We start from the raw sequence: 22,355 nt of genomic DNA, 5'->3' as shown, positions 1-22,355 counted from the left end.
TGCCTGAAATTTGAACAATTGCACAAGCATACTTAATTAGTACATCTCATAAATCTGGGTTGTATACTAAGGTTTTTATCTTTCAAAAATATTTTATAGCTTTAATATTCCACGTGCAAAGCGAGAATTGGGTCAGCTGAATAAATGCACCTCCCCACAACAGAAGCTGATCTGTCTTCGAAAAGTGGTGCAAATTATTATGCAGTCTCCTAGCCAAAGAGGTTGGTATTCAAAGCAATGAACTGGTAATTAATTTTAATATGTGGCACTCTTCATCTTGAAAGCACTTTACATACACTTTCTAACTTTATTTGCATTATTTTTATATATGGAAGAATTCATGTTCAAATAGAATACTAAGGGTCTGGCTTGCAGAATATTAAGTACAACAGGTAAAACTAGGGTGACCAGATATCCTGATTTTATAGGGACAGTCCTGATATTTGGGGCTTTGTCTTATGTAGATGCCTATTACTCCCTATCCTGATTCCCCTCCCCCTCCCCCGCACACTTGCTATCTGGTCACACTAGGCAAAACAGACCCTTGAAGTAGAATACTTACCTGGGGCATAAACTTCCTGTGGGGGGAAAAACACTTGCTTTGCATTGATACCTCAGCAGAGAAAAAGCCTAATGTTGGTTTTTCTTTCTGCTGCAGAGGAATATTTTTCTTCAAGGAGTTGAGTGATTTCATTGTAGCGCTGTTGAGTTGCTACAACACTCTGACATCTGCCTTAAAGACCCCGATAATCTTGTAAACACACTGACCCCCCCCAAAGGATGTTAAGTTGAGAGTTTCTTTACAAAACTTAAAAATAGAATAAAACTGTGGAACAATAATCCTGGAAGATAAATGTTTATTCCCACTATTGCATGATGCCTTTTGTTAATCCATTGAAGATGTAAAATTAAGTTCCCTCTTGAAGTCAGATATCGAGTGTTGGTGTAGTCACACCAAACTGTTCAATGGGGCTGAAGTGACGAGGGGGCAGTAGCTCTCCACTGTCCATGCCTCTCCTCCCCATCACAAAGTTATTTATTATTTTACTATTTTAAAGGAAAGCTCATTGGCTGCGAGGCTGTTCGTTGTAGGGCTATGCAGGGTTTTGGGGGGAGTAATTATTCAAACCCTAGAGTCCTAGAAACTCCTCCTTTTCTTCTTGAGGGAAGAGTTTGACAGAGGTGACTCCAGGGTATTTTTTTGCACTCTACCATAGGCTGACACTTCTTGACTAGGCTGACCTACATGGGTCACCTAGAAGGTGCATGGTCTGTTCGGTGGGTCTGGGTCCTGTTGAGGGTATCAGTAGAAAATATTGAATAAGTAACCTTTCTATCTGAAATGAGTTTAAAAAAGCTTAAATATTAAAATCCGTGTTCAGTCCTGGCTCTTATCTTTGACCTATTGTGGCTTATGTTAAAGTTTTTCCTATTACAAACTCTTATTTCCTTCAGTTAACATGGAGACCATGTGTGCAGATGATCTTCTCTCTGTGTTACTGTATCTGCTTGTGAAAACAGAGATTCCTAACTGGTATGTAACAGTTTCTTTTTACTGTACAAACATATTTGTAACTTGTACATAATGTTGCTGCATAAATAAATGTTTCTAGAAACAGCTAGCTCTACAAGGACAGGCTTGCTGGGTTTGTTTTTTGCGGGGGAGGGGTTGTTTTTTTTTATTATATAGTTTTATAACAATTTCTCAAATAGGTTTGAAGGGATCTTTAACTTCAGCAATAAAAAGGAACTTGCTTATCTCCAGTCCCTAGGGGAAGAGCTGAAAACCTTGCTTCCATTTCCCTCCCACTTTTATAGCTCTTCCATCACACATCAAATGTTGCTTGTTTTTGTCCCCTCTGGACTTCTTGATGTTACCCATCTTCACCTTTTTGGACCTATTTCATACCAAAATTCCTGACTTCATCTGTCTCAAAGCAGCCAGGAACCAATCCTCAATTTCCAGCTTGGTTCCTGGGGAACTTGAAATTCAAAGGCATAGAACAGCTGGAGATTAATCAGTATCTTGAGGGATAATGTAACTAGAATGTTGCTGAAATTAACTTAATTATTTACTGCTAATATCTAATTTATAATTAATCTCTAACCCAGTATCCATAAAGGTATGAATCTTGCATCTAAATGTACTTGCAATGTAACAGTTGCATTAGCATTGCAATCCTGGATGTGGCTTTTAACAGATGTTTTTCCTTTATAAAAAGGCATCTAAAATAACGAAGTGCTTAAGTTTTCAAGTACCATAGAAATTAGCACCAGCTCATAATCCTGGGAAGTGTGTCCATACTGAATACTATATTTTGCATAACTCTTCATTCTTTCAGCCAGCAGTTTAAGGGTATTTTGTATGTAAGCTGTTATCTCCCCTTGCTGGACAATTGGTTCAGTCTCTTCCATTATCTCCTTTCTTCTCAGTTTCAAACAAATACTAAAATAACCCAAAACCTAATGTAACTTAATATTTCACTTTTCATATAACAGATTCTCACTGTGGGTCACATCCCTCCATCGAGTTCTTGGCATAAGTTTCCTTTGTTTTCCTTCCTAGGGCTCTCAACACACTCAGGGGTCTGTAAATATAGCTGCTAGCTCCTTGTGATAAGAGAATGTGAATTGGCTTCTAGTTCCATCCACTTCTCTCCCCTCTCTGAGTAGACTGAGTAGCAATGTTAAAATGAGCCCTCTCCCCCACACCTTCATGAATCCTTAAGGATAATTGTTTTATTTTTACTTTTAGGATGGCAAATTTGAGTTACATCAAAAACTTCAGGTTTTGCAGTTCAGCAAAGGATGAACTGGGATACTGCCTGACCTCTGTTGAGGCTGCTATAGAATATATCCGACAAGGAAACCTCTCTGACAGACCAACAGTAAGATAATTTTATGATTGTATTTAGCACCTTACAAGTATTAACTGCTCCTTCTAATACCTTTTTTAGAGGTAGGTATTTCCCTTCTCTTTCCAACAGAAGTGGGGAGGGGGTAGCTGAGTGACCACAGCTTCCACATTAGCAAAAAGAAGGTAATGTCAGCCAGTTGTTAGACCTTGGGATTTCTATGTTTCCCGTCTTGCAATGAATCTGTGCATTTCTGTCCTGGTTTAATATAATTCAGCAGAAAGCATTCCGTCTTCCAGGCCAGTAGTTGTGTTCAGTCTCTCAATGAAGTTTGGCTTCATATGCTTAATGGTGATCCAACAACAGGCTACTTAGAGCGAGGTTCCATCCTTTGGGAGAAAATCTCAAACCCAGAGTCTCCATCTTCTACCTGCACAGCCAAGAGGGAGGCAAAAGATCCCACCGCACTTCTTTGAAAAGAGTAGTGAGCTGGTGTCCTAGCTAATGACCTTTCTCAAGTGTGGGTGGGGTAAAGGTGAGTTTCACCAGTGAGCACATAACATCTGCTGCTTTACTTGACAAATCACTGGACTACCTTACTGTCCTCTAGTTGCTTATAAAGCAAAATAGCTCAGTGGTTTGAGCATTGGCCTGCTAAACCCAGGGTTGTGAGTTTGATCCTTGAGGGGGCTACTTAAGGATTTGGGGATTTGGTCCTGCTTTGAGCAGGGGGTTGGACTAGATGACCTCCTGAGGTACCTTCCAACTCTAATATTCTATGTTGGGACACATAGCATGTTAAAGGTTCCAAATTCTTACTTTAGCCTGTTATGTGGATCAAAGGCTTTTAGTAGTCTGAGGATAAATTAACAATTTATCTTCCATTCTATCTGTTTCTGTTGAAGCATTATTATCTAGAGTTTTGGGTCTAGAAAACAAATAGAATTCTGTGACTGGCAACAGTTAGATATGAAAAGGAATGTGTACTGAGTAATCAAATTTAACTAAAGGCAAATGGTTATCTGTCCAAGTGGAATACCTTGGGTGAAAATATCACACATACACATTGCACAGTACTTAGCAAGATGTCTTGTAGCCTGAAGCATACAACATAATGAACTGCTGTGGCTGGTTGTACAACAACACTATACAAAACCTGATCTTTAAAACTGTATTCTTAAAATATTTACTAAGGAAACACATTAAAATTGTAGTATCACATAATGGTTTTAGTAACTTTTTAAAAATACTAGAACTTTTTTTTATCTATCATTTGTCTTATTAGATAGCAGCATAGTTTTAACCTCAATACAGAGTTCAGTGCCATGCTTTCTCTTAGAATGCTGTGCAGCCTTTTTCTTTAAGGTTTATTTTAAAAACCCTGGCTAAAACCTACATAGTGGGGGTGAGGGGGGGGGAGGAGAAGGTTGCAATATAGATCAAAACAGAATTATTCAGCGAGCCTTGACTACATAGTGCAGCTTCTAAATGTATTCCATTTATACTTTCCAAATAGTGGGCACCAGCTTTGGATTTCCCTCTTGTGAAGCTGATGACATTAACAAATGATTTATGCAATGCAAATAATGAACTTTGTGGCACCAGCATGATAGCCCAGTGGTAACAGAAAGCTCTGTGATGCTGGACAGCAGAGTTTGAAGCCCAGGTTTGCTCTTGGGTCTCTAACCTAGCAGGGGTCAGAAATGCTGCAGATGCAGTGAATTAATTTCATGGTGGGTGAGCATGCCTTCTGTCAATCAGCTCCAGTCCCTGCAGGCCAATCAAGGGATAGTGCTGATGTGACATTAAAAGCTGTCATGGTCAAAGGAGAGCCCCTGTTACTTATTTAGGGTAGGGAGCCAGCCTCTTACATGTGGAAAACAGACTAGGTCCTGAATTTAGATCATGCTTGTTTCTTGTGCCAAATGAGGAGAGCCTAAAAAGACACCTACCTGTTGGGGTGGGTTGGTTGGTTTTTGTTCTTTTTTTAAAACAAAGTCCTTCTCAGTAGCTTTTTAAAAGTGTACTGTAGTCTGTTTACTCTGTTTTGTAACCTGTCTTGGTTGTTAAGCTCTCAAAGCACTCTAGAGTTTCTGCTCTTGCAAAAATAGGTGTTCCCTGTGTGACCTGGAAACCAAAGGATGTGAACATGGGACCAGAGAGACTGAGACTTGTTGAATTATCTGTCAACTGCATAGCACTGGAATCTGGATTACCGTGGCCTGGTTGCTTGATTGGCTCAATGTACAGGGTTTGGGGTGGGACAATTCCAGGGCACAATCTTAACACAGCAAAACCTCTTAGAGTAACTTCAACATTTTATTTAAATAAATACTTTTATGGTAATATGCTATTTTGCTTTTCTGTGGTGATCTTTCCACAAATCTATGGCACTTTGAACTATTGAACATTTAGAAAAGAACATGACATTTTGTATTTAGTATCTCGTTATATTGCTATATTGAATCCTGTTAAGAAAATATAATAAAGTGTTAATGTTAAAAACAAAGTTTGCAATTTTTCCTTTTTAATTTCAGCCATCATGAAGCTATCTCAAAATTCTTCTAATATAAATAGCAATAGTCCCAGCTCACTCTCAGGCCAGCAATACTTACATTTTTAAATTCCCTTTGTAAAACAGCACATGAACTAACATTGAGGATGCCAGTAAAAAACTGTATTTGGTGGATTGTGGTCTCTTTTTTTTTTTCAATAGACAATTTTTTTTATATAAAACAAGTTCCTCATTTAAAAAGGGACAAAAAAGAATTAAAAATTGCCTTCCTCTAAGTCTGGTCCCATCTGTCTTCAGATAACTGAATAGAGCAATTCTTTACATAACACAACTATATATTAAAGGTTGTTCCAATTTTCTGACATTGCTGACAATCTTAGATGTCTGTTCGGAGAATGAACACTAATTGATTCTTCCAGAGTTCCAAATAGGAGAACCAGAGACCCAAGCAGTGCCTCAGAGTATTTCCCTGGTACCAACTTGTTGCATTTGAAATCTGAAGCCAGAGTATATGCAGAGTAGTGATTCCAGCCTGCAAGGTTCATAAGCCTTTCAAATGACTGAGTATAGTGCAGACTGAATGTGCTGGTGGTTCCTAGTTTTCCTCTCTCCCTCTGGGCTTCCTTCCTACATCCAACTTCCATTTCCATTGTTACCTAGATGGTGGATGGTCTTATGTTGACTTCTAAGGAAAACCTGCAACACCAGGGAGCAATAAGATCAGCTTCAGGCATCTAGGGAATCTCATTCTTTTCTGCGTGTTGTCCCTTCTCCCCCACCCCCCATTAGTGCCATTCCTAGGGATGTGTAAACCAGGGAATCGTATAGTGCTCCTTTAGCAGCTGCAGCACTGGAGCTTGGGGTGTCAGCAATAAAGTTTATTCTAAGAAAGAAGGGAAGCCTGAAAAAGATAGGACCCCCAGGGGGTGGGAGAATGAAATTGAGGCCACCATTCATCAAAACTCCCCTTCTCTGTTGGGTTCTGGGCCAGTCTGAATCTTCTGGATTACCTCAATAGAAAGGGATCTGAGACCAGGCATTGCTTCTCTACAGCGCACTGTGAGCCATGTGCGGTGAGGAGTAGAGCTGGGAACTAGTACAAGTCACCCAGCAGCTACTGAACAGGAAAGAGCAAAATTCCCTGAGTGAAGGGGGAAGGGTGGGGTGGGGTGGGAGGAGGGCAGTCAGTGTATACAGAAAAAAGGGGTAAAAACTCAGGGTAGTAGTGTAGTCTCTGCTGGTCTCACCAGCCCTCAGCAACTGACCACATTTGAGTGTTGATCACTAATCTCCTATTTAGTTCTGCCCCGGCAAAGCATAAATCAGTTGGTCTTCAGTTTCCTGGCTGGGGCACTAGTCGCTAGGCCAAGTTTCAGGGTCTTTGCTTGCCATAGGATCCTGCTGAATCCTTCACTCCATTCCAAGGTATCCAGTACTGGTGGGGGAAACAGAGGAGTTAAATGGTGAGGAGAGATGCTGAATCTCCAGTTCTGCGGTGACAACTCCTGATGCTGCTTGCAGTGGGGACAGATAAGGAGCTGCTAGCAGTCAGCCTGCTCCTTCTTAGCCCCTCCCTCCACCAGTCCCTAGAGCACCCAACTGTGGGCAAAACACAGGGAGGAATCAGCCTATCCAAGGCAAGGCAACTGGCCTGTTGACTGCATATGTCTCTTAGCACTTTGAAAAAGCAAATGAGGAAAAGACTAGAGGCACAATGGAGAAAACTAGAAGAGATTGAGGCACAGCTGGGAGAGGAGTTGAAAAGAGCCTGTATCTGGATGGACCTATTGTGTGGGTGGTAAAATGGATAGGGACGGGAGAAGCATGTGAGTTATGAAGGCCCCTCTTCGAATTTGTGCCTGTGGATAGTGGGGCTTCATAATTCTTAATATGCCCCAGTGGCAGGGGCCAGTAACAAAGGGCTTTCATTTAATGGGCCAGAATGTAGCAGCAAGTTCTAGTTCAGAGATTCTGAAACCAAACACCTGCCCCTTTTTGGGGAGTGGGAAGAGAAGACTTTCACACTGAAATACATGGACAGTAATGTCCTCAACCATCCAAAAGTTCTGCACATCCTCAGAAGGTCTAAAGTGTTGTTCATTATAATAAAATCCTCTCTAACTAGTGACCTACATCAGCACTGGTGGAAATGGAGGTATTTACTGTTCTGGACTCAGTTCTTGTCTAAGGATTTTGGCAGGGGATTGAAGGCAGGTTCTAATATATTTCACTATCTCTTTTGTCCTGTAGATAAGGGATGATATGTGCTTAAGTTCTTGGGATGCAATCTATTTTGTCCTACTGCAACACAAGCAATGTTTTTGGTAATTATCTAGAGTATTCTAACCAAAACAATCCATCCAGGGGCCCATGCTCTACTCTCAAACAAATGAAATCTTCATTCTCACTCACTGAAGTGTAGAACATAGTAGTTAACCAGAACATGCAATTTATCCTTTCAGTTGATTATCTTGTAGAAATGGTCAATACTCAATGCTTCAAAAGGTTACCCATTCATTATTTCTCTTTATTCCCATGTGGGAATATGTGCCAATTATGTAACAGGGCAAAATCTTTCCTGATATTTCATGTGACAAGCTTGTACGCTGGAGCATGAGGATTGCCATCATTTGGGGGAGGAGGAAATAGTGCTGAACTACTTGCCTGGGATTTCTGGTGTTCATTAATTCTATAGATTGTAATTACTTGCATTATTAAACTGTCTCTGATCAATTGCACTACACACTCAGACCATTTTCAAACCTGGGTGCCTCTAATTAGGCACTAAAATCCACATTTTCACACCTACCTGTCAACTCATCCAGTGGGAGCAGCAGGTGCTACTTCACCAAAACCTCTAAAAAACCTGCCTACCTATTTAGGTACCAGAATGCTAGGCACCTAGGTTTGAAAACATTGGTGTCTGTCCTGCTATCTTTTGTGTGTAAGTAAAACACAAACCAAACCAATTTAGTGGATGTACATGTTCTCTAGTCTCACATCAGAGTGTTGAGTTTTTAAATCTCTATTGAGTTTTCCATTGTAGATCAGTCATATGTATTGTTTAAAAACTTCCATGGTTTAGCATGCATAACTAAACACAAGGGCTACTAGTGATCAAAACCAAACAAGTTCTTAGAATAGTTAGTGCTTTAAAATTTTGTTTGGAAAATTCAAAGAAGAAAACAAGCAGTGTTAAAGATTGTACACACTTTGGGAGAGAACAGCTCATATATGTGCAAGCAAATTGAGTTCCTTTTATTCATCTTACAACTGTGTAAATTTAGTGACTAATGAAATTGCTGTAAGGAGAGCACAGCTCATGTGAGGCTTATGAAAAATAGTACAATAGCACATACACCCATAATCCTTTGCAAGTTTTCATCCTAAAATTTCTCCATATCAAACATGTTTAACTATTGAAAGAAACCTTAATTATAGCCAAATTATCTAGAAGCACCAGAACAGATTTCTGTTTCTATTCAATTCTTAAAAGAGTAGTTCTGGTGGTGATGGTGGCTTTATAGATGGTTTTGAGAGGCTTTCTCCATGAGATCACCTATTGTGATCTTAACATTAAAACCTTAGGGATCCAAGTTTCCAGAAAAGCTGCTGGACTCCACATTCCAATACCACCAGGAAACCTGGGTGATCTTGTGTTCATTTGCTCTGAATTGATTTTTGTAATGCTGCAGTTTGATATGCTGCCTTATTACCTTCGCACACAGGGCACTGGATGAGTATTTGTTACATGCAAATACAGTAATTGTTATTTTGAGATTTAATCTCAAGTGTTTGAAGAATGTGTCTCTGTCATCCATTTCTTCTCAACTGTTAACACCAGCGCTAACTTTGCAGATTTTGTGGCCATGTTAGGTAGAGAAACCTTCAGACGAATCCAGCATGATTCTGAGGGGCTTTCTGATTCTGGGGCTTCAGCTTGACTCTGCTACGTGGCTGGCAGCAGATAGTATCTGCCCTGGGCCTGTTTTTAGGCAGTAGCTTTATGACTGTCCATCTTGCTCTTTGGCACACCCCCTTTAGTCTGTGTTTTATATGAAGCACACCTCTCACTAACTTGGCCACTTCAAAAGCTGCTTTTACTTTGGTCTTTCTTATAGAAAAACTTACTTTTATTTTGTTAATGAAACTCAGATGTTTTAGTACTGAAATGTCTAAGGTGTGCCCTGGGATTATTTTATGGAATAACATCCAATTAGGTGACAGGGAATGCTCTTGTACAAATGTGCAAAGTCATTGATACAGGATTTTAAATATTAAATCAAACTTTTAGGCTTTAACCTGTTACATAAGCTAAGAGCTGGTAAATATATGTATTGCATATTTAAAAATAACTTTTTTTATAAAACTACTTTCTTTTTACTAATATATGGAACATTGGTTGACATGGCTTGTTTCTTTGCAGGAATCTGAGAGGTTTAGTGACAAGTTCTTGAGACAAAGAATGAACTTGCTGTCCCAGATGTCCACAACCCCAATAGATTGCTTGTTCAAGGTGAAAAATCTGCATTGTAGAACATTGTACATATATAATCTCTTACACACAGTTTTCTAGACTATAGCACATGCTTCATAATGACTTCACCATGCTGCTTGTACTTTGGAGTGCCAAGAAGCCATACGTTAGACTATAAAGAGGTGCTTGGGTAATCAGTGCATTGCAGTTCTGTGCCAAAGCTTCTGCAAGTTGGCAATGTGTTTTTTACAGATTCTAGCACAGAAACAAATGGAGTTGGAATAGTACTGCTGTAATAGTCAATAGCCCATTAAAACAGAGATGCAATGCTAATGGCTGTTAGTCTCCAGAGACTTTGGTGCCTAAAACTAATAAGTTTTGCTGAAAAAAACATCTAAAGTGCAGTCACTTCCCATCTCCTACATATTGTGTTAATCTCATAATGTAATGATCAAAAGAGAATTTCACCTGTGCAAAGACAAAGCAAAGCTACTAATTATACAGCTATGGCTAGAGACTGCTAGTAATAATGTGTCTGAACAGAGGGAGGACATTGTTGTAACTGAGTCTGGAAGACGACAATGTGAATTTTTTTTTTAATGGAAAGCAAACTAAGATCAGATCTAAGGGCTATTTATACTGAATATTCATTGGGGATTATGTGCAGCAGCCCTATCCAGCCTTGCACCAGCGCTTCTAGTGCTTCATTCGTACTCGGTTGCGTTGGTTTTGTGCTTCAGTGGATGAAGTAGGTTTTATTTTAAGCTCCTTCACATCGATGCCTCACTCTTTCTCCTCTTGGCTTTTTGTAGTATATTGCTTCAGGTAACCAGGAGGAAGTGGAACGATTACTAAGTCAAGGTGACAGTGATAAAGACACTGTACAGAAAATGTGCCACCCACTCTGTTTCTGTGACAATTGTGAGAAACTGGTTTCTGGGTAAGGATTCTTCATCTCCATATGAAAAGCTTTCTAAAGGTCTGTGTTCCAGGATTTCCTTTAGAGTATGAGGGCAATACTGGAATGTGCAGTGCCTTGTCCAAAAAATGCTTCTGGTTGGAGAGGATATTGGCTGCATTTTAGGATTGTGTGTGTATATATCTAGGTTGAGAGGGACAGAAGAAATTATAGGTGTCTCAGAATTATGCATGCAGATTTGAATAGGAAAGTAATGAAAAGCTGGGAGCTCAGTTTCCCATAGAGGGGAGATAGTGTGACATCCTTTGGACACGTTAAAGAGTGACTCTTCTCTCTGACTTTGGATTTCGCAGCCAAAAGAATATATGTCTGGATTTTTTTTTCTTTTGGCTTAGTAAAAAACCCATATGGAATAATCTGTTAATGAGAAATAGTAGAGGGTAAATAGGTTTAAAAACTATGGTGTGGGCGGGTGTGTGTGTGTGTGATTATAAACTTTCTCCAGTACCTGGTATACAGATAACCTATGTTCTTGAAAACTACTCTGTTTTATAGGAAAATGAATGATCCTTCCATTGTCACTCCGTTTTCCAGAGATGACAGGGGATACACACCACTTCATATAGCTGCTATTTGTGGTGAGTATTGCTGTCTTTATTTACCTTCTGTGTACTCTTCATTAAGCCCTTGAAAGAGGGGACACATTAGCTTATTTTTCACCTTACATTCTGTGATGAATTTTGCATGAACTGTATTTTACTTATGGGTTAGACGAACAGAAATCCTGGCCCAGAATGAAACTCTTGTATTCTTCCCTTCAGCCCAGGTGCTCCTGTCTGCATTTTCTTTTGGCTTCTTATTTGTTTTTGCCTTGGTGGCTGCCATGGTGGCATTTCTTTCAGATGGGTAGATTAGGAGGTATCCTCAGAAAGGAGATATCCTATTACAAACTGACAGCATATGTGGCAAATCTTATATACATCCTGTGATCTAGTACATGTGTCATGATATATGCTATCCCTCCCCACTCCTTGAATGTGGGTCATGGTCCTGACCTCAGACTTGTAAGCAGACACATTAATCTACTCTGGAAATTTTTTTATCTGTTCCTCTTGCTTTTATTACCTTTGACTTGCACAGTACATATGCCAAGGGCAGAACACTTTGTGTGACATCAGTTTACTTTCCATTCCCTGTTCACCTTCAAGATATACAAGTGCAGTTTAGTTGCAGTGAGTGGCCCCCTTTCTGAGCTGTGCCCTTGAATAATCTGTAGTATGTTGACTGTTCATTACAAAGAGCAAGCACTAAAAAAGCGAATATGCAGTGTGCACAAGAATGAAGACTGTCAAGGTTTGAAGTTCTCATTTTAGTTTGAAAGTAACTTTTCCTGTGAGATGTTTACTTCTCAGTTTTAATGACCACATATTTTCCATAGGGCAAGCGTCATTAATTGACCTGTTAGTTTCCAAAGGAGCTGTAGTCAGTGCTACAGATTACCACGGTTCAACACCTCTTCACCTTGCCTGTCAGAAAGGATATCAGAACGTTACAGTAAGCACTGAAAGGCTTAACCGATTAATTGTTTTAACACCTATATAAATTGAAGAAAAAAACAAATCCAACTATTGCTGTTCTACTGATACCATTGTTCAGAGATGTATAAGCTTCATTATAATTGTGTGCTATCACAATTCAGGGCCTTTAAGCATTTTAATTAAATGCTAAACTTTATAGGTTATAATCCAGATGTCAAAATTTTCTCTGATCTACAAGATCTCATGTTGGAAATAAATTCTTGTCCCCTCTGTCTTCTTGGTTAAAGTATTTTTTTTAAATTCTATTTAACATTTTCTAAATTAGTTTGAAAACTAGATTTTGAGAGGTTTGCCAAATGAATATGCTTTTCTGCATTGCCATAATTCAAAGTAGCCTTATTATCTCCAGTTACCTTTTGTAAGCCCATTAGTTCAGAGTAGGATTTGTATGGCTTGTCATTGTTGTCATTAGTTGTTAGTCATTATGTATTCATTGTATTTTTCAATATGTTTTTTTAGTCATGTCTAATGTTTAGCATAGACTGATAGGATGGTGGGATCTCTGCTCTGGATTGATGCAAAAGAGCTATTATGATTAGTCTATTTTCAAAACAATCTTTAAAGCATTGTATTTACTTGACTGATCATACAGTTCAGTCAGTTGTTGTAGACTTGAATTTTTTAACAATTTTTTTTTTGTAATATTGCAGCAACTCAGATGTTCAAAACTAAGAAATTCAGAGAGAGGGATGAAATGATGCACTTAATTAAACCCATTGTGCCTTTTCCTTTACAGTGCTCTTAGAACACTGAGTGAATATCCATGTTATCTGTGCTGTAGTACCTCACTACAGTGGATGATTTAGAGTCAGTTTGCAGAGATACTATGTGGTTTTTAAATAGTGTGTGACAAGAACTGGAGCAAAATAGTGGCATGAAGCCAAAGACAGCCATCTTTATTTACTGGTTTAAAGCAGAAGAGATGTGGTTCTATTTATACTATAGTAATTCATCATCCTAGAAACCTAAAGGGTGCTACAGCAGTAACAATTGTTTGACCATTGAATTTCTGTTTCTTAGATGTTGAATTTCTTTTTAGCTTCTCTTGTTGCACTATAAGGCAAGTACAGATGTTCAAGACAATAATGGCAATACTCCACTTCATTTAGCCTGCACTTATGGTCATGAGGATGTAAGTAATTGTTTTGTAACAAACTTAATAGACATCCTATAATTGTGATGCCAATTTGGATTACATTTATTTATTTAAAAAAGTAAATAAAACACAGTTTTGCAGGATGACTCTCTAATTTATATTATAAACTGGTACCTTATTGTATCATAATATTTGTTTAATGTAGGTATCCGTTTACATTGATGTAGTTGCTAGAAAGCGTAGTTATATGGGTCCCTTGTATTGTTTATTTATTGTGGCCTTTTAAAAAATGATATATATTTGATAGGACCTCAAAAACCTACCCCAGAGAGTAGATTCTAGGATCTGCAATAAAACCAGCATTACTGTTCAGAATGCACATGTTATGTGGATTGGGGACCAGTGATATAATTCATTGGTGGCTTTTCTTTTCTCTCCAGTGTGTCAAAGCTTTAGTCTATTATGATGTCCACTCTTGTAGACTAGATACTGGTAACGAAAAAGGAGATACTCCCCTCCATATAGCTGCTCGTTGGGGCTATCAAGGAATAATAGAAGTGCTGCTGCAGAATGGAGCCAACCCAGATATTCAAAACCGTATGAAAGAGACTTCCCTGCAGTGTGCATTAAATTCCAAGGTATTCTTCCCAATCTGCTAGTAGGGAGGTTTTTAAAATGCATTTCCACAGTGATTTAGCTGTATTTGAAGCTTAGTTGTGAATGGGATATGTGGGCATATACTCTTACAATTAGAAATAACTTCCATTCACTTTTAAGAAAGGAAGCTCATATTTTACATCTTAAAATGCATGGCAGTGGTTTTTTTTAATATGGAACGTAAACAGTGCAAATTGTTGCTTTAATCTGATCTGTCATAATCTGTTTTGCTGATATTAAGTGGTTGGCTAATTTGTGTTTCCATCAGTAAATTCCTGTTAAAATTGAGTTACATTTGTATCTCTTCATTAATATTTTTTCTGCAGATTTTATCGTTGATGGAATTAAACTACCTAACGTTTGAAAGGGGACAGAGTGCTTCTGAGGTAACAGTATGAATGAGTTGCTAATCTTTTGCATACATTTTAACTGTTTAACATGAGGATGTAAACCCTCTTATTTGTTTTGTTTTTGTTGACCTGATTAAAGTCTCCAGTTAGGTCTCCTCAGCATTCAGCAGACACCTTCAGCAGAGGATCATCTGTCTCCAGTTTGTCATCAGCGTCAGCAGATACCAGACAAGAAGAAGTTAAAAATAATTACAAAGAGGTAAGAGTAATAAAAGCTTGGTATTTAGCAGTGCAAAGGTAGCCTTGAATGCCAGTTCTACAGTGTCATTTTAATTACTCCCCCAGACATAGCTGTCTGGGATAGCTAATTAACAGTAAGCAATAAGTATAAGCAAGTCCTGCACTGATAGTAAACTAAGGGAGAGCTCCAGGAAAGGGCAATGGAAGTTTTTTCACTTCAGCCAAAGGGAAAAATCCTCACTTGTCTCTTTTAAACACACTATGACTTTCCTGCTCTGAGAAGGATTCCATGGAAAGAAAGCTCATGTATTATACTTTCTCAACACTTCACTAAGCATAAGTAAGTAGTCAGAGATGGTTCCACAAACAATGAGGTCTTTCAGTACTGTTGCACTAGGTAGGAATCTTCTCGGTACAGGAGCACTGAGTGGAGCACCTATTGAGTTGGAATACTGTGAATAACAAGCTCCTGCTTTGTGTGTGAATCAGAAATGTGCCAAGTAAAGACTCATTCTCCAAGTGTGAGGAAAACCTCTGAAGACACCTGGCACTACATATATCTGGGTGTGGACGAGGCACACTACTGGTGTTAGGGCAGATGGTGAAGCACTGCTATTCCGAGGTATTGGCTATCACCTTGCTATCTAAGCATACATTTTTGCTTGACTCTTAGAAAGTGTTAATGATGAAACTGTATTTTTTTTAAAGTGTACCTTGCAGCTGTTAATATCGCAATGTGGTTAACTGGGTGCTCTGTGTGTGCGTAAGCTCCTGGGGGCTTTCACTCTTCCATTCTGTCTATAAAAGTCAGCATCAGAATCAAATAACATCTTATGGTATGTTTTAAAATTAATAATAGAAAAGAGATGATTCTACACAGGGAGTTGACAAGGAACGTGATGAAGTGCAAAGGACTAGCTTTTGTAATAAACCACAGGAAGTCAATTTTCAGACCATCATAAGGAATATATCTCATCTGCTGCCGTACTTGCATGTCACTTGTCCAGTTCCAATATATCCAAAATGTGGCTGATAAAATCCACTCTTACCAGGTCACTCGTCTTTGAATTTCCACACTCGCTTCCTCTCACCTTCCATCTCAAACCCATACTTCTCATCTTCCCTTCCCAAGCCCCACTCAACTCCACCCTGACCTCTCAGGTTTAATTTCTTCTTCCTCTTCCTACTCCTCTGTTCCTTCCAAGCCACCCTCTTAAATACCTTTGTCTCCTTCCATACTACCTCTTGCTTAGAATTCTCTTTCCTTCCTTTTACAAAAAAAAGAACACATCTCTCCTCTCTTCATTCAAATCTCTTCTTAAAACATTTATTCTAGGAGGCTCTTAGATAATTACTCCAAAAAGCATGAAGGAGCATGAGTGGAAAAGGTGAATTCACACTGTGGTTTTATCAATCTCTTCTTGGATACTGTGTTTATTTGTGTGTACACTTTTTCCAGTGTGTAATTTATACTGTAATATCCTTATAACAGGTCCATGTCTGTGTGTACATAGCCAAGCCCAGTAACGTTGCTCCATAAATAAGGTATAATGCATGCAAAAGCTCACCCAATAACAGATTGAGGATTTTTTTTTCTTAGAGGGACAAACTTATCACACTCCAAAGGCTAAGTCTGTAGTTCAAACCAGGAGAAAAGATTACTAGCATCTTATACCTTAGTCTGTTGAGGTTAATGGCTTTTCTGTAATCCAACTTTAGTTCATTACTGTTAGCCAAGTTTCACATGGGCTCACTGCTATTACTCCCACTAAGCAAGAAGACCAGAGTCTAATTCTGCAAATTCTCCATGTAGGGAATTGCCGTTGGAATTAATAGGAGACTGGCAGGATTGGCTCTACAGGCTGTAGGATTAGATCGTGGGCTAAGGGGTCAATGCAGTCTTAATCTATCCACGTTTCTGGCTGCTAAATAACTTTGTCCAAACAATTCAATGAAGGAGAGACCTATTTGGTGTCCTACACAAATGACTTGCCATGACTTACTGGCACCATGGAAAAGAACCATTAGTAAAAGGATGGGCAAATAATTTTGGAAATTTCTCACCTCAGGATCTTGCAATAACTGCTTTACCCTCTGGCAATGGAACAAAATAGCAAGTAAGTGGGTGAAGTGAAGCAGACTGTGTCAGGTGGAATTCTGCATCTTGTGAGCTTGCATGCAAAGGAAGGTACAGTTCTTCCATTGAGGAGAGAAGAACCTGGAGGGGTGCCAGGCTATTTTATAACCATTAATGAATCATGCATAAGCTACACAACAAATGGCAATGTTCCTCTGACTAGGTTGCTGATGATAAACTCCCATGTGTTCTTGGATGCATAAGGATGTGAGTGTTTTAACAGAGAAATGACCAGAGAGCTGTGTATCTCTACTATCCCATTCTATTACTGTAAGGCTGTAAGCTATAAGATCAGACTCTGACAATAGTCATGACCTTATTTTGATCTCTCTGGCAGAGTTGGACACAGGTTTAATGTAACAATATGCAAAGTAACCTGTACAAGTCCCCATCTAAGACCCTCTTCATCTTTGAGTAGATGCCGCATTTCTGCATGCCCAGGACATCCCTGCTGACTGTGACAATCCCAAGATTGTGGTAAACCTCCCTTGACAATTGAGGTTTTACAGCCTCAGGTGACACCATCCCGCACACATAGCCCGGGGCACCAAGGGAGTGAAGGCAAAGCATAGCATTCTAAATGGGGAGCAGGGAGGAACAGAAAAGCCTTTTCTACACTGTAGTAAGTCTCCTAGCCTAGTGGTTCTCAGCCAGGGGTATTTGTACCCCTGGGGGTACTCAGAGATCTTCCAGGGGGTACTCAACTCATCTAGATAAGTGTTTCTCAACCTGGGGGATGCAGCCCCCGGTGGTCATGGGATGTGTTTGGGGTGATGGTCACAAGTGTAGGGATGACATTAGGAGGTGTCATGCAGAGCAACTGCCCGGCGCTCCATGCCATAGGGGCCTCCTGTGAAGTTAAGTTACCTGCTTCACTCCTGGGTGGTGGGGCTTGGAATTCAGACAAGGCTCACAAGTGAAAAACAGGCTCAAGTATCGCACTGAAATATAAATACAATATTTATATTCCAGTCAATTTATTTTATAATTATATGGTAAAAATGAGAAAGTGAGCAATTTTTCAGTAACAGTGTATTTTTATGTCTGATTTTGTAAGCAAGTAGTTTTTAAATTAGGTGAAACTGGGGGTACTCAAGACAAATTAGACTCCTGAAAGGGGTACAGTAGTCTGGAAAGATTGAGAACCACTGTCCTAGCCTACAGTGTTAGGCAATATGATGGCAAAATGGCAGAGTCCTGTCTACTCTATGGCTTCCACAGTTGCTACAGCTGGTGGAGCCACACTGATATTGAATGATGGCTGAAAAGTTTGCTAATGTAGCTGCTGCCTTAAGGCATTCAAACTATGCTGTGGGCTACTGTGTTGTGTGAGGGCTTCTGAAAGAGCCCTGTGCAGTTGAACTGCTTCAGTAGGCATAATATCTCTACTGCTCTCAAGTGTCAATTTCCTATAGTAAAGTTACAGTCTGTTCCATTTCCCAAACAGCAGCACCTGATTGGTGGATTGGGAATAGGGTTGCCATGTGTCTGGTTTTAGACCAGAATGCCCAGTTGAAAAGGGGCCCTGGTGGCTCCGGTCAGCACTGCTGACCTGGCAGTTAATAGTGCAGTTGGCAGCGCAGCGGGGCTAAGGCAGGTTCCCTACAGCTCCTGGAAGCAGCGGCATGTCCCAGCCTGGAGCACCTTCCTGCACCTCAAACCCCATATTCCTGGAGCCCTCACAGCCCCCCCCAACCCCCTGCCCCAGCCCTGATCCCCCTCCCACCCCTCCAAACAACCTCAGTCCCAGCCCAGAGCACCCTCCTGCACCCTAAACCCCTCATCCTGAGCCTCACTGCAGAGCCTGCACCCCCAGATGGAGCCCTCGCCCCCCAACAACTCAACCCCCAGACCGGAAACCCTTCCCACACCCTGAACCGCTCATTTCTGGCCCCACCTCGGAACCTGCACCCCAAGCCCAGAGCCCAAGGCTGTACCCCCTCCCACACCCCATCCTCCTGCCTCAGCCCTGAGCCCCCTTCCGTACTCCGAACCCCACGGCTCCATCCCCCAGCCCAGAGTCCGCTCCTGCACCCCAAACCCCTCAGCCCTGACTCCACCCAGCCCGCACCCCCAGTCAGAGCCCTCACCCCTCTCACACCCCTAACCCCCTGAGCCAGCCCAGTGAAAATGAGTGAGTGAGGGTGGGGAGAGCGAGCAACGGGTGGGGGGGGGGAAATGGAGTGAGCAGGGGGGCGGTGCCTTGGAGGAGGGGCAAGGGTGTTTGGTTTTGTGAGAATAGAAAGTTGGCAACCCTAATTAGAAAGTTATGGAAAAGTACAGACCTCCCTGATTTGATTTGATTTGTTGTAGATTTATACAAACATATATTGCCTATCCCTGGATTGCTTTTACCATATATTAGAAATATGGTAATCTAACAAAATTAATTTTAGCAACCTCCCCAAAACCAGGATGAAAACTGGGGGAGTGGAACCCATGAACCACTCTAGCCTCAGAGTCCCTTGCCCTTAAACACCTATCCCAATCTCCTCCCCAAAAGTCTGGAGAAAGACAGTATTTTCCTCTCCAACTGATTATTTCTTTCTTGCTATATTTGTAGAGAAAAGAAACCTAAGACTAAAGCTTCCAAAATAAGTCAGAGAAAGAACTAAGACCCCAGTCCTACATTTTGATCCTTACTGGGAGATTCTTGAGTCCCTATTGAATTCACTTGCTCCTCCATTTATTTGGTCCACTCATGTAGATCCAATTGCAGGATCTGGGCCTATGTAGCAGTTCTGTTTATCCAAACCAGAAATCATCTTTAATTTTGTACGGGACAGAAAACAATAAATTATGTATTTTCATCTAGAAATTATTTAGCGATATTAAGTAGTTTATGCCCTAAATGTAGGTTTTGTAATAAATTTGTTGCAATATATAATTATATATTCATTCATTTTTTTTAATTACAAAACATAGATTTTTGGTTTTTGCAATTCCAGCACTGAAATACTGAGCTAGTGCATGAGAACCAAAAAGTGAAAACCAGTTAGTCTGTTTCTTTGTCAAAACTGAAAGCAATACAAATGTAAACAACAACAAAAAATCTCAGACGTTTATCATCATGGTCCAAGTGGTGTAATGTTGAAAAATAAATTCAGTTTTAATCATCTAAGTTGGTATTAGTAACAGGGACAAGGAGACTTGTTTTTAATGATTAATTTATTTATTTTGTGTTCATAATATGACTGCTAATGTGCCTTCAAAAATATTTGAATGCGTAATTTTAAATAGACCTCTCCATTAATTGCAGTATGTTCTTTGGAAATTGAAAATGTTTTGTTCACGTATCAGTTATACCCTTTCTGTCTGGCAAAGGAATGTGTCTGTCTGTCTTTTGCATGTGATCAGACACTACCAGTGATGTGCAAGGTAGAAATTTCTAGACAGAAGCTGAAATGTTAATCTAATTTAGAAATGAGGTCAACTGCCACAGTATCTTATGCTGAAACATCTTTTTATACACTAGTATCACTGGTGATAGCACAGCCCTATGAATATTTGTTAAAATGCTGATATACCAGGTCATCAAAGAGCTTTTAACATGCTTTTGCAGGTGCAGCAAAAATACTGCATGTTTTTATACCTTTTGAGTAATGTCATAGTAAGTTTTAATTATTTTTAAAAAAGCAAACTCCATATTTAGAATAAATTTAGCTTTTGGGACCAATTTGACAATGTTCATTGCAACACTGAAGTAGAGTAGAACTTACAACTACTACAAACCACTAATATGCAGATATAGAAATGCAAAACTAGAAACCACGTTTTGACTCAACTACTATTTAAAAAGGAAAAAAAAGAGACCCCTTTTGGTAACTACCAGCCTAGCAAGAGCCCCAAACAGTAGCATCATCCATGGGGAGCTACATGCCTTTAATAGCTTTTATTTCCCTTGTAATGCTGGATCCTAAATAAAGGTATATGCATAATTGCTGGTGAAGTCAAAAAATGTATTTGTTGTATTAACTAGCATGGGCTTATTTACATATGCACCATATGTGTTCTATATCTAGATAAGTAATGATTATCTTCTGCTGCGCAATTCAAAAATCATCAAATGGCTATAGGCCTTATACAGCTTTTGTATTTCATAAGTTAAAAACATTTTCCTTTAAAACTTTATCAACATATCTGAAATGGGCCAGCTGTAATCCTACAGCATCAGATTAGGAGGTTAATAAAGGACACTAGATTTTCAGAGTACAGTTTAATACTAGTATTACTAAAGCAACTAAAATTCCCTTTTCTGATTTTATATACAGATAGAAAAACTCTTACGAGCAGTTGCTGATGGAGATCTGGAAATGGTAAGTTCTTAGAATGACTTGATGTGGAGTACTGAATTCCCAGCTATCCTGCTGAAGTTGAGGAAGCTGTTTACACATAACACTGAATGGAGAGTGCATGGTCAATTTCATTACAAAAAAAATATGAATCAAGTGCTGATTAACTTATGCTGCTGTGAATATTCATTTCACATTCCAAAAGTACTCAGCTAACAGTATTTTTAAGTTAATTTGAAATTACTTGGTGCTCTAGAGAAGAATTTAGATCTGAGCAAATATAAAATATTGTCTGTTAAAGGAGAAAACGATGGATATAATTATTTTAAATATGTTCTTCTTTATTCATTGATTTGAAATATATTAGTTTTATTCTTTTATTTGGTGACTTTGTGATTTTAAAAATAAAACAAACTTCAAGCTGATGTATCCTATGCTTACTTCATTTAGAACAGAGTTCCTCAAATGTGCTTTGTAGCACTCCAGCCCGAAGAAAGAATTGGTCATAATGGCTTCCAGCTCAGATAGCAGCTACTTTCAGGGCACTATATAAATGCATATTAGAAACTGCTTTGATCATTATTTTTGTAGCACCAAACAATAATCTAGGTGGCAGGTCTAGAGTTGCCCACCGCTGGTGAAATTGGGACATTAGTGAATCCCAGAAAAAAATGGTGTATGATTCTCCTCTTGCTTATGCTAGTTTTGGTCTGGTGTATCTCTTCACTAGAGTTTCTTCAGATTTATTCCAGTATCAGCAAGAGAAGAATATGGCAAAGTCACTGTTCCTGTATTACTGTTTTCCTTTTTTCTGTGTTTTCTGAATCCTTGTTCTTTTTGCTGCTCCAGAGGTTTTTGTCTCCATCTCTATGAATAAGGCTTATGGGTTTTGGAGTTCTTTTGGGTGCCACATTATTAGGATATTGTGGTTTTTTTCTGTTATATTCCCTCTTCTGGTTTTTTTTATTCTGAGTAATTTATACACTATTGTTCCTTGTGAATTAAAGCCAGCATTTTAAAAAATGTGCACGTTACCCCAGTTTGCATGTGCAAAGAGCTGAAACTTCAAGAAAGTTCACAATTCGGTTTTCTTTCATATGTTATAGCAATTATGACAATTTGAAGTTGGCAAATACTTCCTGAACCCCAAGTTGCCAGTTCCTTTAGTAGAGACTGATCAAAGCTCAAAATCAATCTGAACAGAAAGTTTCAACTTGCT

The 22,355-nt window shown here is 39.4% G+C and overlaps 1 protein-coding gene across 1 annotated transcript in view; it reads left to right on the top strand.

Moving 5' to 3' along the window:
- ANKRD27 (ankyrin repeat domain 27) overlaps window positions 1-22,355 on the top strand; it is a 74,651-nt gene that overhangs the window by 20,389 nt on the left and 31,907 nt on the right. Inside the window, exons 10-21 of the mRNA XM_044987387.1 lie at window positions 100-221; window positions 1,456-1,534; window positions 2,756-2,888; window positions 9,797-9,886; window positions 10,660-10,787; window positions 11,322-11,404; window positions 12,205-12,320; window positions 13,404-13,496; window positions 13,901-14,098; window positions 14,444-14,503; window positions 14,607-14,726; window positions 21,116-21,160. Of these exons, the coding sequence (XP_044843322.1) occupies window positions 100-221; window positions 1,456-1,534; window positions 2,756-2,888; window positions 9,797-9,886; window positions 10,660-10,787; window positions 11,322-11,404; window positions 12,205-12,320; window positions 13,404-13,496; window positions 13,901-14,098; window positions 14,444-14,503; window positions 14,607-14,726; window positions 21,116-21,160 (1,267 nt within the window). The remainder of the gene's footprint in view (window positions 1-99; window positions 222-1,455; window positions 1,535-2,755; window positions 2,889-9,796; window positions 9,887-10,659; window positions 10,788-11,321; window positions 11,405-12,204; window positions 12,321-13,403; window positions 13,497-13,900; window positions 14,099-14,443; window positions 14,504-14,606; window positions 14,727-21,115; window positions 21,161-22,355) is intronic.

This window comes from Mauremys mutica, chromosome 14 (genome assembly GCF_020497125.1).
Source record: "Mauremys mutica isolate MM-2020 ecotype Southern chromosome 14, ASM2049712v1, whole genome shotgun sequence".
NCBI classification, from domain to species: domain Eukaryota; kingdom Metazoa; phylum Chordata; order Testudines; family Geoemydidae; genus Mauremys; species Mauremys mutica.
The sequence above is the reverse complement of the archived record's forward strand: the minus strand, read 5'-3'. Positions and strand labels throughout refer to the sequence as shown.